This window comes from Barbatula barbatula (genome assembly GCF_947034865.1).
Source record: "Barbatula barbatula genome assembly, chromosome: 4".
Taxonomy (NCBI): domain Eukaryota; kingdom Metazoa; phylum Chordata; class Actinopteri; order Cypriniformes; family Nemacheilidae; genus Barbatula; species Barbatula barbatula.
The window spans coordinates 27,656,456-27,670,665 of NC_136768.1; the positions used below are offsets into that span (position 1 = coordinate 27,656,456).

Consider the following 14,210-nt stretch of genomic DNA (forward strand, 5'->3'; position numbering starts at 1 on the left):
AGAGAGCAGTCAGATATCAGACTCAGTCTCTCAGATCTCTCTGTGTTATTCTTATTTACTCCTCCAGCAAACACTTCTACTGCAGATGATGTTCTTTCATTATTGTAGATCCATGTAGTTGAGGAGCATTGATGAAGATCATCAGGACAGGACAGAGACACACTTTCACCAGAACTGATGAACACATGAAGATCTTCTGCTCCACTCACACCTGAAACAGCAGATGACATCATTCATATTAATACATCACAATATATCCACACAGTTCAATATGAATCTCTCAATGACAGATAGAGTTTATTATTTCAACATGAATCAGAAGATTTGACAGTAAATAATGTGATCTAGTTCCTCCATCATTGACTCGTGATGAATGTGAGAATCAGACGCATGAACTCTATGATAAATGTGACATGAGATGAAAGTGAACATGTCTGTGAGAGGAATGAAATGAAATAAATGTGTTTACCTGTGAATAGTGAAGAGAGAAGGATCAGTCCCAGCAGACATATATCACTCTTCTCAGTCATGTTGTGCTTCTCTTACTGATTCTCTTCTCATCATCTACTTCTGGACAACATATTGTTGCGCTTCCTGTGGTTTCTCATTTCCTCTTTTCTCATCGACTGAGTCATGATACTAAAACAGACTTTAACACATTCTGTAGTTTACTTGTGATATTTATAAATCACATATGTGGTCTTAAATATTTGGATACAGTGATCAGTTAATACTTTTGGTGTCAGGGACTTCAACCTGACAAAGATTCTCTTCAGATTCATTCCAGACATAACTTTCCCTGCCCAAGCAGATCAGACGCCCATCCTTCATTAAAGCTGATCACACATCCGTTCTTCTTCTATCTGCACGCACACACAAGCAGGACATGAGTGAGGTCATCTTCACACTTCTTCCAAACCACAGATAAGCAGATTACCCCTCATGCAGCAGACACAGACATTAATGAACACACTAACTCTGTCACGGATTACATCAATATGTCAACTGATAAAATCATATAAAAAACAGGACATTGGCCTTCAGGATCAAGGTTCCCCAACGCTGCTCTAGATGAATACAGTTATTGGATGGAGGACAAGTGAAGCACCAACATGTCCATGAGTGGCTCTACAAGATTGTCCTCTATGAACTTTGCACTGAAGAACTGTTGCAAGGCATCAGCAGCTTCTTCATCCTCCAAGCACAGTACACAAGATAGCTGAAGTGGGCCAAGAAGATCCCCAGAGTTCTCCAAAGTTCACCACTGACAGACAGTCTTAAGATCCGTCATGACATGCACCAAAGAAACAACAATGCAAAAGAGGTTAAGTAAAAATATGATGAACAAAAATGCCTGCAAGCCCTCTGTGTGAGAGACACTATAGTGTATAAGAGAGAGACATTACAGTGTATAAGAGAGAGTTTGATTGTGTGTGAGAGACATAATAGTGTATACGAGAGAGACATTATAGTGTATAAGAGAGAGACATTATAGTGTATAAGAGAGAGTTTGATTGTGTGTGAGAGACATTATAGTGTATAAGAGAGAGTTTGATTGTGTCTGAGAGACATTATAGTGTATAAGAGAGAGACATTACAGTGTATAAGAGAGAGTTTGATTGTGTGTGAGAGACATTATAGTGTATAAGAGAGAGACATTATAGTGTATAAGAGAGAGTTTGATTGTGTCTGAGAGACATTATAGTGTATAAGAGAGAGACATTATAGTGTATAAGAGAGAGTTTGATTGTGTCTGAGAGACATTATAGTGTATAAGAGAGAGTTTGATTGTGTGTGAGAGACATAATAGTGTATAAGAGAGAGACATTATAGTGTATAAGAGAGAGTTTGATTGTTTCTGAGAGACATTATAGTGTATAAGAGAGAGACATTATAGTGTATAAGAGAGAGACATTATAGTGTATAAGAGAGAGTTTGATTGTGTCTGAGAGACATTATAGTGTATAAGAGAGAGACATTATAGTGTATAAGAGAGAGACATTATAGTGTATAAGAGAGAGTTTGATTGTGTGTGAGAGACATTATAGTGTATAAGAGAGAGACATTATAGTGTATAAGAGAGCGTTTGATTGTGTCTGAGAGACATTATAGTGTATAAGAGAGAGACATTATAGTGTATAAGAAAGAGACATTATAGTGTATAAGAGAGAGTTTGATTGTGTGTGAGAGACATTATAGTGTATAAGAGAGAGACATTATAGTGTATAAGAGAGAGTTTGATTGTGTCTGAGAGACATTATAGTGTATAAGAGAGAGACATTATAGTGTATAAGAGAGAGTTTGATTGTGTCTGAGAGACATTATAGTGTATAAGAGAGAGACATTATAGTGTATAAGAGAGAGTTTGATTGTGTCTGAGAGACATTATAGTGTATAAGAAAAAGTTTGATTGTGTGTGAGAGACATTATAGTGTATAAGAGAGAGACATTATAGTGTATAAGAAAGAGTTTGATTGTGTCTGAGAGACATTATAGTGTATAAGAGAGAGTTTGATTGTGTGTGAGAGACATTATAGTGTATAAGAGAGAGACATTATAGTGTATAAGAGAGAGTTTGATTGTGTGTGAGAGACATTATAGTGTATAAGAGAGAGACATTATAGTGTATAAGAGAGAGTTTGATTGTGTGTGAGAGACATTATAGTGTATAAGAGAGAGACATTATAGTGTATAAGAAAGAGTTTGATTGTGTCTGAGAGACATTATAGTGTATAAGAGAGAGTTTGATTGTGTGTGAGAGACATTATAGTGTATAAGAGAGAGACATTATAGTGTATAAGAGAGAGTTTGATTGTGTGTGAGAGACATAATAGTGAATACGAGAGAGACATTATAGTGTATAAGAGAGAGACATTATAGTGTATAAGAGAGAGTTTGATTGTGTGTGAGAGACATTATAGTGTATAAGAGAGAGTTTGATTGTGTGTGAGAGACATTATAGTGTATAAGAGAGAGACATTATAGTGTATAAGAGAGAGTTTGATTGTGTGTGAGAGACATAATAGTGAATACGAGAGAGACATTATAGTGTATAAGAGAGAGACATTATAGTGTATAAGAGAGAGTTTGATTGTGTGTGAGAGACATTATAGTGTATAAGAGAGAGTTTGATTGTGTCTGAGAGACATAATAGTGTATAAGAGAGAGACATTACAGTGTATAAGAGAGAGACATTACAGTGTATAAGAGAGAGTTTGATTGTGTGTGAGAGACATTATAGTGTATAAGAGAGAGACATTATAGTGTATAAGAGAGAGTTTGATTGTGTCTGAGAGACATAATAGTGTATAAGAGAGAGACATTACAGTGTATAAGAGAGAGACATTACAGTGTATAAGAGAGAGTTTGATTGTGTGTGAGAGACATAATAGTGTATACGAGAGAGACATTATAGTGTATAAGAGAGAGTTTGATTGTGTGTGAGAGACATTATAGTGTATAAGAGAGAGACATTATAGTGTATAAGAGAGAGTTTGATTGTGTCTGAGAGACATTATAGTGTATAAGAGAGAGACATTATAGTGTATAAGAGAGAGTTTGATTGTGTGTGAGAGACATAATAGTGTATACGAGAGAGACATTATAGTGTATAAGAGAGAGACATTATAGTGTATAAGAGAGAGTTTGATTGTGTCTGAGAGACATTATTATGTCTCTCACACACAATCAAACTCTCTCTTATACACTATAGTGTATAAGAGAGAGACATTATAGTGTATAAGAGAGAGACATTATAGTGTATAAGAGAGAGTTTGATTGTGTGTGAGAGACATTATAGTGTATAAGAGAGAGTTTGATTGTGTCTGAGAGACATAATAGTGTATAAGAGAGAGACATTACAGTGTATAAGAGAGAGACATTACAGTGTATAAGAGAGAGTTTGATTGTGTGTGAGAGACATTATAGTGTATAAGAGAGAGACATTATAGTGTATAAGAGAGAGTTTGATTGTGTCTGAGAGACATTATAGTGTATAAGAGAGAGACATTATAGTGTATAAGAGAGAGTTTGATTGTGTCTGAGAGACATTATAGTGTATAAGAGAGAGACATTATAGTGTATAAGAGAGAGTTTGATTGTGTCTGAGAGACATTATAGTGTATAAGAGAGAGACATTATAGTGTATAAGAGAGAGACATTATAGTGTATAAGAGAGAGTTTGATTGTGTGTGAGAGACATAATAGTGTATACGAGAGAGACATTATAGTGTATAAGAGAGAGACATTATAGTGTATAAGAGAGAGTTTGATTGTGTCTGAGAGACATTATAGTGTATAAGAGAGAGACATTATAGTGTATAAGAAAGAGTTTGATTGTGTCTGAGAGACATTATAGTGTATAAGAGAGAGACATTATAGTGTATAAGAGAGAGACATTATAGTGTATAAGAGAGAGTTTGATTGTGTCTGAGAGACATTATAGTGTATAAGAGAGAGACATTATAGTGTATAAGAAAGAGTTTGATTGTGTGTGAGAGACATTATAGTGTATAAGAGAGAGTTTGATTGTGTCTGAGAGACATTATAGTGTATAAGAGAGAGACATTATAGTGTATAAGAGAGAGACATTATAGTGTATAAGAGAGAGTTTGATTGTGTCTGAGAGACATTATAGTGTATAAGAGAGAGACATTATAGTGTATAAGAGAGAGTTTGATTGTGTCTGAGAGACATTATAGTGTATAAGAGAGAGACATTATAGTGTATAAGAGAGAGACATTATAGTGTATAAGAGAGAGTTTGATTGTGTGTGAGAGACATAATAGTGTATACGAGAGAGACATTATAGTGTATAAGAGAGAGACATTATAGTGTATAAGAGAGAGTTTGATTGTGTCTGAGAGACATTATAGTGTATAAGAGAGAGACATTATAGTGTATAAGAAAGAGTTTGATTGTGTCTGAGAGACATTATAGTGTATAAGAGAGAGTTTGATTGTGTGTGAGAGACACCATAGTGTATAAGAGAGAGACATTATAGTGTATAAGAGAGAGACATTATAGTGTATAAGAGAGAGTTTGATTGTGTGTGAGAGACATAATAGTGTATAAGAGAGAGTTTGATTGTGTCTGAGAGACATTATAGTGTAGAAGAGAGAGTTTGATTGTGTGTGAGAGACATTATAGTGTATAAGAGAGAGACATTATACTGTATAAGAGAGAGTTTGATTGTGTCTGAGAGACATTATAGTGTATAAGAGAGAGACATTATAGTGTATAAGAAACAGTTTGATTGTGTCTGAGAGACATTATAGTGTATGAGAGAGAGTTTGATTGTGTGTGAGAGACACTATAGTGTATAAGAGAGAGTTTGATTGTGTGTGTGAGACATTATAGTGTATAAGAGAGAGACATTATAGTGTATAAGAAACAGTTTGATTGTGTCTGAGAGACATTATAGTGTATAAGAGAGAGTTTGACTGTGTGTGAGAGACATTATAGTGTATATGAGAGAGTTTGATTGTGTCTGAGAGACATTATAGTGTATAAGAGAGAGTTTGATTGTGTGTGAGAGACATTATAGTGTATAAGAGAGAGACATTATAGTGTATAAGAGAGAGTTTGATTGTGTCTGAGAGACATTATAGTGTATAAGAAACAGTTTGATTGTGTCTGAGAGACATTATAGTGTATGAGAGAGAGTTTGATTGTGTGTGAGAGACACTATAGTGTATGAGAGAGAGTTTGATTGTGTCTGAGAGACATTATAGTGTATAATAGAGAGTTTGATTGTGTGTGAGAGACATTATAGTGTATAAGAGAGAGACATTATAGTGTATAAGAGAGAGTTTGATTGTGTCTGAGAGACATTATAGTGTATAAGAAACAGTTTGATTGTGTCTGAGAGACATTATAGTGTATGAGAGAGAGTTTGATTGTGTGTGAGAGACACTATAGTGTATAAGAGAGAGTTTGATTGTGTGTGTGAGACATTATAGTGTATAAGAGAGAGACATTATAGTGTATAAGAAACAGTTTGATTGTGTCTGAGAGACATTATAGTGTATAAGAGAGAGTTTGACTGTGTGTGAGAGACATTATAGTGTATATGAGAGAGTTTGATTGTGTCTGAGAGACATTATAGTGTATAAGAGAGAGTTTGATTGTGTCTGAGAGACATTATAGTGTATAAGAGAGAGTTTGATTGTGTGTGAGAGACATTATAGTGTATAAGAGAGAGACATTATAGTGTATATGAGAGAGTTTGATTGTGTCTGAGAGACATTATAGTGTATAAGAGAGAGACATTATAGTGTATAAGAGAGAGTTTGATTGTGTGTGAGAGACATTATAGTGTATAAGAGAGAGTTTGATTGTGTGTGAGAGACATAATAGTGTATACGAGAGAGACATTATAGTGTATAAGAGAGAGACATTATAGTGTATAAGAGAGAGTTTGATTGTGTCTGAGAGACATTATAGTGTATAAGAGAGAGACATTATAGTGTATGAGAGAGAGTTTGATTGTGTCTGAGAGACATTATAGTGTATAAGAGAGAGTTTGATTGTGTGTGAGAGACATTATAGTGTATGAGAGAGAGACATTATAGTGTATAAGAGAGAGTTTGATTGTGTGTGAGAGACATTATAGTGTATAAGAGAGAGTTTGATTGTGTCTGAGAGACATTATAGTGTATAAGAGAGAGACATTATAGTGTATAAGAGAGAGACATTACAGTGTATAAGAGAGAGTTTGATTGTGTCTGAGAGACATTATAGTGTATAAGAGAGAGACATTATAGTGTATAAGAGAGAGTTTGATTGTGTGTGAGAGACATAATAGTGTATAAGAGAGAGTTTGATTGTGTCTGAGAGACATAATAGTGTATAAGAGAGAGTCTGATAGTGTCTGAGAGACATTATAGTTGTAACAATCACCAGCTGGAGTGCCCTTGAAAACCACCAGAGGGCACTCCACATCAAACTTATCATTCACTCACAAAACTACATCTCCCATAACACACTTCCCGGACTCATCATCACTGATTACATTCACCTGTATCTCATCACCCTGTTTATCTCACTCTATATATACCATGTGCACTTATTCACACACTGCGAAGTCTTGTTAAGCCTGTCTGACATTTCTGAGCGATTTCCCTGTGTTTGTTCCTGCCGTGTTTTATCTTGGACTTTTTGTTATCTGTGATTCTCTGCTGCATGCCCCGACCTCTGCCTGTTACCGTTTCTGATTTGGATATACCCTGACATACCTGACGCTGTCATCTGATCTATGACTGTTGGACCATTCTTTGAAATAAAGCTGCATTTTGATCTGACCTGCCTGTCTCTGAGCCGTTTCATGACAATAGTGTATAAGAGAGAGACATTATAGTGTATAAGAGAGAGTTTGACTGTGTGTGCGAGACATTATAGTGTATATGAGAGAGTTTGATTGTGTCTGAGAGACATTATAGTGTAGAAGAGAGAGTTTGATTGTGTGTGAGAGACATTATAGTGTATAAGAGAGAGACATTATACTGTATAAGAGAGAGTTTGATTGTGTCTGAGAGACATTATAGTGTATAAGAGAGATACATTATAGTGTATAAGAAACAGTTTGATTGTGTCTGAGAGACATTATAGTGTATGAGAGAGAGTTTGATTGTGTGTGAGAGACACTATAGTGTATAAGAGAGAGTTTGATTGTGTGTGTGAGACATTATAGTGTATAAGAGAGAGACATTATAGTGTATAAGAAACAGTTTGATTGTGTCTGAGAGACATTATAGTGTATAAGAGAGAGTTTGACTGTGTGTGAGAGACATTATAGTGTATATGAGAGAGTTTGATTGTGTCTGAGAGACATTATAGTGTAGAAGAGAGAGTTTGATTGTGTGTGAGAGACATTATAGTGTATAAGAGAGAGACATTATACTGTATAAGAGAGAGTTTGATTGTGTCTGAGAGACATTATAGTGTATAAGAGAGAGTTTGATTGTGTCTGAGAGACACCATAGTGTATAAGAGAGAGTTTGATTGTGTGTGAGAGACATTATAGTGTATAAGAGAGAGACATTATAGTGTATAAGAGAGAGACATTATAGTGTATAAGAGAGAGTTTGATTGTGTGTGAGAGACATTATAGTGTATAAGAGAGAGACATTATAGTGTATAAGAGAGAGACATTATAGTGTATAAGAGAGAGTTTGATTGTGTCTGAGAGACATTATAGTGTATAAGAGAGAGTTTGATTGTGTGTGAGAGACATTATAGTGTATAAGAGAGAGTTTGATTGTGTGTGAGAGACATTATAATGTATAAGAGAGAGTTTGATTGTGTCTGAGAGACATTATAGTGTATAAGAGAGAGACATTATAGTGTATAAGAGAGAGACATTATACTGTATAAGAGAGAGTTTGGTTGTGTCTGAGAGACATTATAGTGTATAAGAGAGAGTTTGATTGTGTCTGAGAGACACCATAGTGTATAAGAGAGAGTTTGATTGTGTGTGAGAGACATTATAGTGTATAAGAGAGAGACATTATAGTGTATAAGAGAGAGTTTGATTGTGTCTGAGAGACATTATAGTGTATAAGAGAGAGACATTATAGTGTATAAGAGAGAGACATTATAGTGTATAAGAGAGAGTTTGATTGTGTGTGAGAGACATTATAGTGTATAAGAGAGAGACATTACAGTGTATAAGAAAGAGTTTGATTGTGTCTGAGAGACATTATAGTGTATAAGAGAGAGTTTGATTGTGTCTGAGAGACATTACAGTGTATGAGAGAGAGTTTGATTGTGTGTGAGAGACATTATAGTGTATAAGAGAGAGTTTGATTGTGTGTGAGAGACATAATAGTGTATAAGAGAGAGTCTGATAGTGTCTGAGAGACATTATAGTGTATAAGAGAGAGACATTATAGTGTATAAGAGAGAGTTTGATTGTGTGTGAGAGACATTATAGTGTATAGGAGAGATACATTATAGTGTATAAGAGAGAGTTTGATTGTGTGTGAGAGACATTATAGTGTATAAGAGACAGTTTGATTGTGTCTGAGAGACATTATAGTGTATAAGAGAGATTTTGATTGTGTGTGAGAGACACCATAGTGTATAAGAGAGAGTTTGATTGTGTCTGAGAGACATTATAGTGTATAAGAGAGAGTTTGATTGTGTGTGAGAGACATTATAGTGTATAAGAGAGAGACATTATAGTGTATAAGAGAGAGTTTGATTGTGTCTGAGAGACATTATAGTGTATAAGAGAGAGTTTGATTGTGTGTGAGAGACACCATAGTGTATAAGAGAGAGTTTGATTGTCCGTCAGACGACGTGACCGAGAGTGGGACCTAGAGTCAGAAACCGAGGTCTGAACCACATAGAAAGGGTGCGAAGCCCCTGGCGCATCACCCTTATATGCCTCTGGGGGTTGAAACCCCCTGGCTCTGAGCCACAACTGAAACGGTCTCATATGATGGAGGCCCAGAGTTATTACTGTAGAATGCGTGTGAAAGTTGTAGCTGCATTGCGATCAAGTCCCATATAACCCCCAGATACGTTGTATTCTCTGTAGGGGAAAGAACGCTCTTTTTGATGTTGAGTCATATCCTGAGTCTTGAGATGAACAAGGATGACATCCTGATTTTGAACAGTTCTACAAAGGCGTTGCACCAATCACCCCGTCAGTGCTCACATCGTGCAGCAAATTATCCTGGTATGCCTGCAGAACCTTCATGGCTGGCTTCAAAGCCTTCCCCACCAGTGCAGATGTAATCCTGCAAGAGTTGGTGGGGAAAGAGGGCTTTTTCAGATACAATGATGTTTCAGGGGAGATAGCTCGCCAGTGTCTCTTCCACACGGGGCACCATCATGTACCCTCGTGGTCTCGCACCGACAACAGTCGAACATTCGACATTGACGGCACGAAAACACGCGAATACGTCACGGCTCTGCGAGTGCACAGGGGAAATGGCTTCCATCTCCTGTGCCTCGGTTAAATCGAACCGCGAGCCCAAGGGCGGGGCAGAGGCTGCTCGGTCACTTATAAAAAAGGAAGACCGAGCACTGAGAACTCAACTCGAATGTCAAATACATCGCAGAGTTTGCACTCTCCCTCTAGCCCCAGTGTAGCATGATTAATCCCCAAGCACTCAAAACAGAATTAATGTCTGTCCAGCTCATTACGGAACCTCTCACAAGGAGGCAAACATTTACGCTCTGGACTAGACATTACTCTCTTATATATATATATATATATATATATATATATATATATATATATATTTGTTACTCTTTTTGTTATATAAGGCTAAGTAGCCGAAGTGCTTAGAACCTATATACAATGAGCCCTACTTTGCGTTAAACTATGTCTTAACGCTTTTGCTATGTAAAACCACACACATGCACACAAAGCTGTCCTTGAAGACAAAAGAACCTGAAGACGCGTTTGTGCCACGCGTATTTATAACCTGCAGGTGCTGGTGTAATTAGCCACGTCACCTGCCGAGTTTATTTAAAGCCAAATAGACGCCCATGCTCTAACCCAGGGGTTCCCAAACTTTTCAGACCGCGACCCCCAATATTAGACTGCTGACGACCCGCGACCCCCCCCTCCTTTCTCCTCTCTGTGTTTCCCTCCGACAGCTTGTGAGGATTTGCGATTTGGTTACATACTGACAGAGTTAAAACAAAAAGGAACACAAGCCAGACTATTTTATTAACAAATTATGGACAAAAACAAATAGATCCATAACTGTGAAATGCAGACAGAATACAAACAAGCTGCCTATAACACGCATACAACAATAAATTTGAATTCAGCAAAAACGCCTAATGTGATGGATGGGCGCTGTGCGCGGAGCAAAGCAGGTCCACTCTAGGTTCAATTTTGGAGATCGCCACCCGCAGATCATCTTCCACGTTAAGCCGTGACCTGTGTTTGTTCTTAATGTAAGTCAGCGCGGAGAATGTCTTTTCGCATAAATAAGTTGAGCCAAATTGCATGAGTACATCCAACGCGGCTTTCGACAACTGTGGGTATTCCAGCGCGACAGAAACCCAGAACTCATCCAGCGTCTTGCCGTCAAATGCCGTCCTCAGGGTTCGATCGGTTGAAAGTTCTATCAGCGCATCTTCCATATCTGATGCCAGATGATTTGCCGTGGTAACATTAAATGGTGACCTTATCCAGTCATATTGGTCGGGAGCGTCTCCTTCAGGGAAATACTTATGAAAGTGATCCAAAAGGGACTGAAGGTGAGCCGTAATAGACGCCTTGATGCTGTTAACACTGAGTGCATTTTCCTCCAAAAATTCTTCCAGGTCAGAAAACATGTCTATGCGTCCCATTTCCACTCTCTCTCTCCAACGCACCAGCTTTCTCGCAAATGCCTGCACTTTATCATTAAGGTACAAGATGTTTGTGTTTTCACCTTGCACGGACACATTTAATCCGTTGAGTTTTTCAAAAATACATGACAAATATGCCAGTCTTGTCACCCAGTCAGCATCAGACAGATGCTCAGCAAGTGGGGATCTTTGGTCTGTGAGGAAAATGCGCACCTCATCCCGCAGCTCGTACAGGCGTCTCAGCACATTTCCTCGTGACAGCCACCTGACTTCTGTGTGTAGGAGCAGGCCTTTGTGCTCTGATCCCATTTCATTACAGAGAGTGGAAAACAGTCGTGTGTTCAGTGGACGTGATTTTATGTAATTAACAATCTTCACAGCAGTGTCAAGAACATGTTTAAACTCCGCATTCAGGGTTTTGCACGCGAGGGCTTCTCTGTGTATGATGCAGTGCGTGAAATTGAGGTGAGGTGCAACTTGGAGGACTCGTGCCTTTAGTCCTTTCTTTTTCCCCAGCATTGCCCCAGCTCCGTCTGTGCACACTGATCGCCCCAAGATAGTCCATTATCTTTAAGTTTGCTGTCCAGCTTATTGAAAATGTCCTCGCCCGTGCATGATCCCTCCAGTTGCGTACAAAATAACATTTTCTCATTTAGTTTCCCCTCAAAAATATATCTGACAAATTCAAGGAGTTGAGCGGTGCTGGACACGTCTGTGGATTCATCCAGTTGTAAGGCGTACCTCCCACTCTTCTTCACTCTGTCAATCAGTTGACACTTGATATCCTGAGCCATGTCTGTAATGCGGCGGGATACAGTCCCATCAGAGAGCGGCACTTGTTCCAGCTCAGCGGCCAGTTTATCTCCATGCATGTCGCGACTCATAACTATTGCTGCTGGTTTGATTAAAGTTTCTCCAATGGTGTGTGGCTTTTTGGTCCGTGCAATTAAATAAGCCACTTCATATGAAGCCTTCTGAGCTTTAGTGGGGATAGCTGTTTGTTTAAAAATGACTTTTTTTTGTCCCTGTAACTCTTTCTCCTTTCTGCGGAAAAAGTCAGTGGGTTTACCTGTGAGGCTGGGGTGTTTGGTGTTCAGGTGTCTCTGCATTTTCACGGGCTTCAGACTCTCATGTGCGAGGACTTCGGAGCACACAACGCATTGAGGGTGTTGTACCTGATTTATAACAATGCACGTGAAACCATAGTTTATGTATTCCTCTCTGTAATTTCTGGCTTTCGAGGAGGGATGGTCAGTTTGCGGGGCACGGGTTTGGCGGGCTGCCCTTCCAGAGGTGGAGGGTAGTCCTGGCGGCTCATCCTCTTCTCTGCCCTCTGTATTTTCTGCTGATCCCGCTCTCTCATCAGCAGGCATCTCTGCTCCCTTCTCTTTCAATGATAATAACCACCGTTTCATTTTTTTTATCAAGTTAGACCGATATAGACTCAAAATAGACCGATCGCTGTTTAGCAAAACACCAAATCTGCATCTAGCTAGCTAGCGCATGTCGTTGTGCTGTATATTGTGATTGACACCGTCACACTGTCATAATTAATCGGAGCAAACAAAGTTTTATTTCCAGTTTATTTAAATTATCCTAAATTTATACTCGCATCATTACAACCTTTTTTAACATTAAAAAAAAAATTAAGTTTCTGTAAATCATCTCGCGATCCCCGCACCCCACTCCGCGACCCCCACTTTGGGAACTACTGCTCTAACCAACTCTCTGTCTTATGTGCTCAGATCACTCAGGGCAGTCAACCTGCAAAAAGCACCTGGTCCTCCGATGTTGACGGACGTGTCCTCAAAGCAAATGCCATCCTGCAAGCTGAGGTCTTTACAGACATATTGAATCACTTTCTCAGTTTGTCTGTGATTTCCACATGCTTTATGAAGAACACCATCGTCCCAATCCCTACGAAACTTGTTGACATCTTCCTGAATGATAACTACCCTTTGGCACTGACCTCTATTAACAATCACGTCTGTTCCTCTCTGCCAGACACCCTAGACTCTCCAATAATTTGAACACAGGTAAAACATAGATATAGATGACACCATGCCATGAACAAACAAACACTTGAACAGCTGAACTTCCGTAACCCAAATAAAGCGTATGGATGGGCATGCTCGTTCTCATTCTGGTTCTGGTTGATGTGTGTGCTTGTGCTGTTCTGGCAAAATAGTGTGTCCCCTGTTCCAAATGGTAACTCCCAAAGTGAAATGAGCTCTGCACAGAGAACATGTGGTCCCACTATACATAAACTCCAAATCAGAGTTAATGAGATCATAAAGTGACTAAAGTTTTATTGATCCAGAAAATAATGTCTCATGTGGTTTTAAAATCATTCACTGCAACAATGCTTCATAGTATAAGAGTTAAAAGTATAAATGATACACATTTGTGATTTCAGGAGTAATCATATGAAGATAAATCAGGATTAGTATCAGGAAGCGAGGTGAACAAACAGAGAGTTTCATAGTTAAATTGAGTTGACAAACCCAATCTGGTTTAGATCAGAATCAGTGTAGCACAAAGCTTGCTATACATGTTCTCTGTCAACTCGTATTTACTTTGTGAGGCATGTGCACCTGAAAGTGTGACACCTGCGGCGAACAGCCAATCACACGGAACATGGAGTGCATCATCAGTTTGATTGACATTTACATTACATTTAGCAGATGCTTTTATCCAAAGCGAATTACAAGTTGGGTAAAAAATTGAAGCAATTGGGACAAAATTAGGTTTTGTAGTCTTAAGGAAAGCCACACTGACCTGACTGAAGTCATGGAACCAGAGACCTTCTCTTGCAAGGGGGAAATGAAAGGTGATAGATTTTGTCAAAATATTCATTGTTTCAACGTAGCGTTGGATATGAGTAAATGCTGCTC

At 38.2% G+C, this 14,210-nt stretch overlaps 1 protein-coding gene across 2 annotated transcripts in view; it reads right to left on the bottom strand.

Moving 5' to 3' along the window:
* Positions 1 to 14,210, bottom strand: part of LOC306893331 (uncharacterized protein) — a 33,292-nt gene that overhangs the window by 9,617 nt on the left and 9,465 nt on the right. Inside the window, exons 2-3 of one of the 2 annotated variants that reach the window (XM_079455114.1) lie at positions 470 to 863; positions 1 to 211 (exon numbers count right to left, since the gene is read on the bottom strand). The exon at positions 1 to 211 is cut by the window's left edge and continues 110 nt beyond it. In XM_079455114.1, coding sequence (XP_079311240.1) covers positions 1 to 211; positions 470 to 530 — 272 coding nt within the window. In that variant the 5' untranslated portion in view covers positions 531 to 863. Of the gene's footprint in view, positions 212 to 469; positions 864 to 14,210 lie in introns of those variants that run through there. The other variant, XM_079455115.1, reaches the window with a different exon arrangement.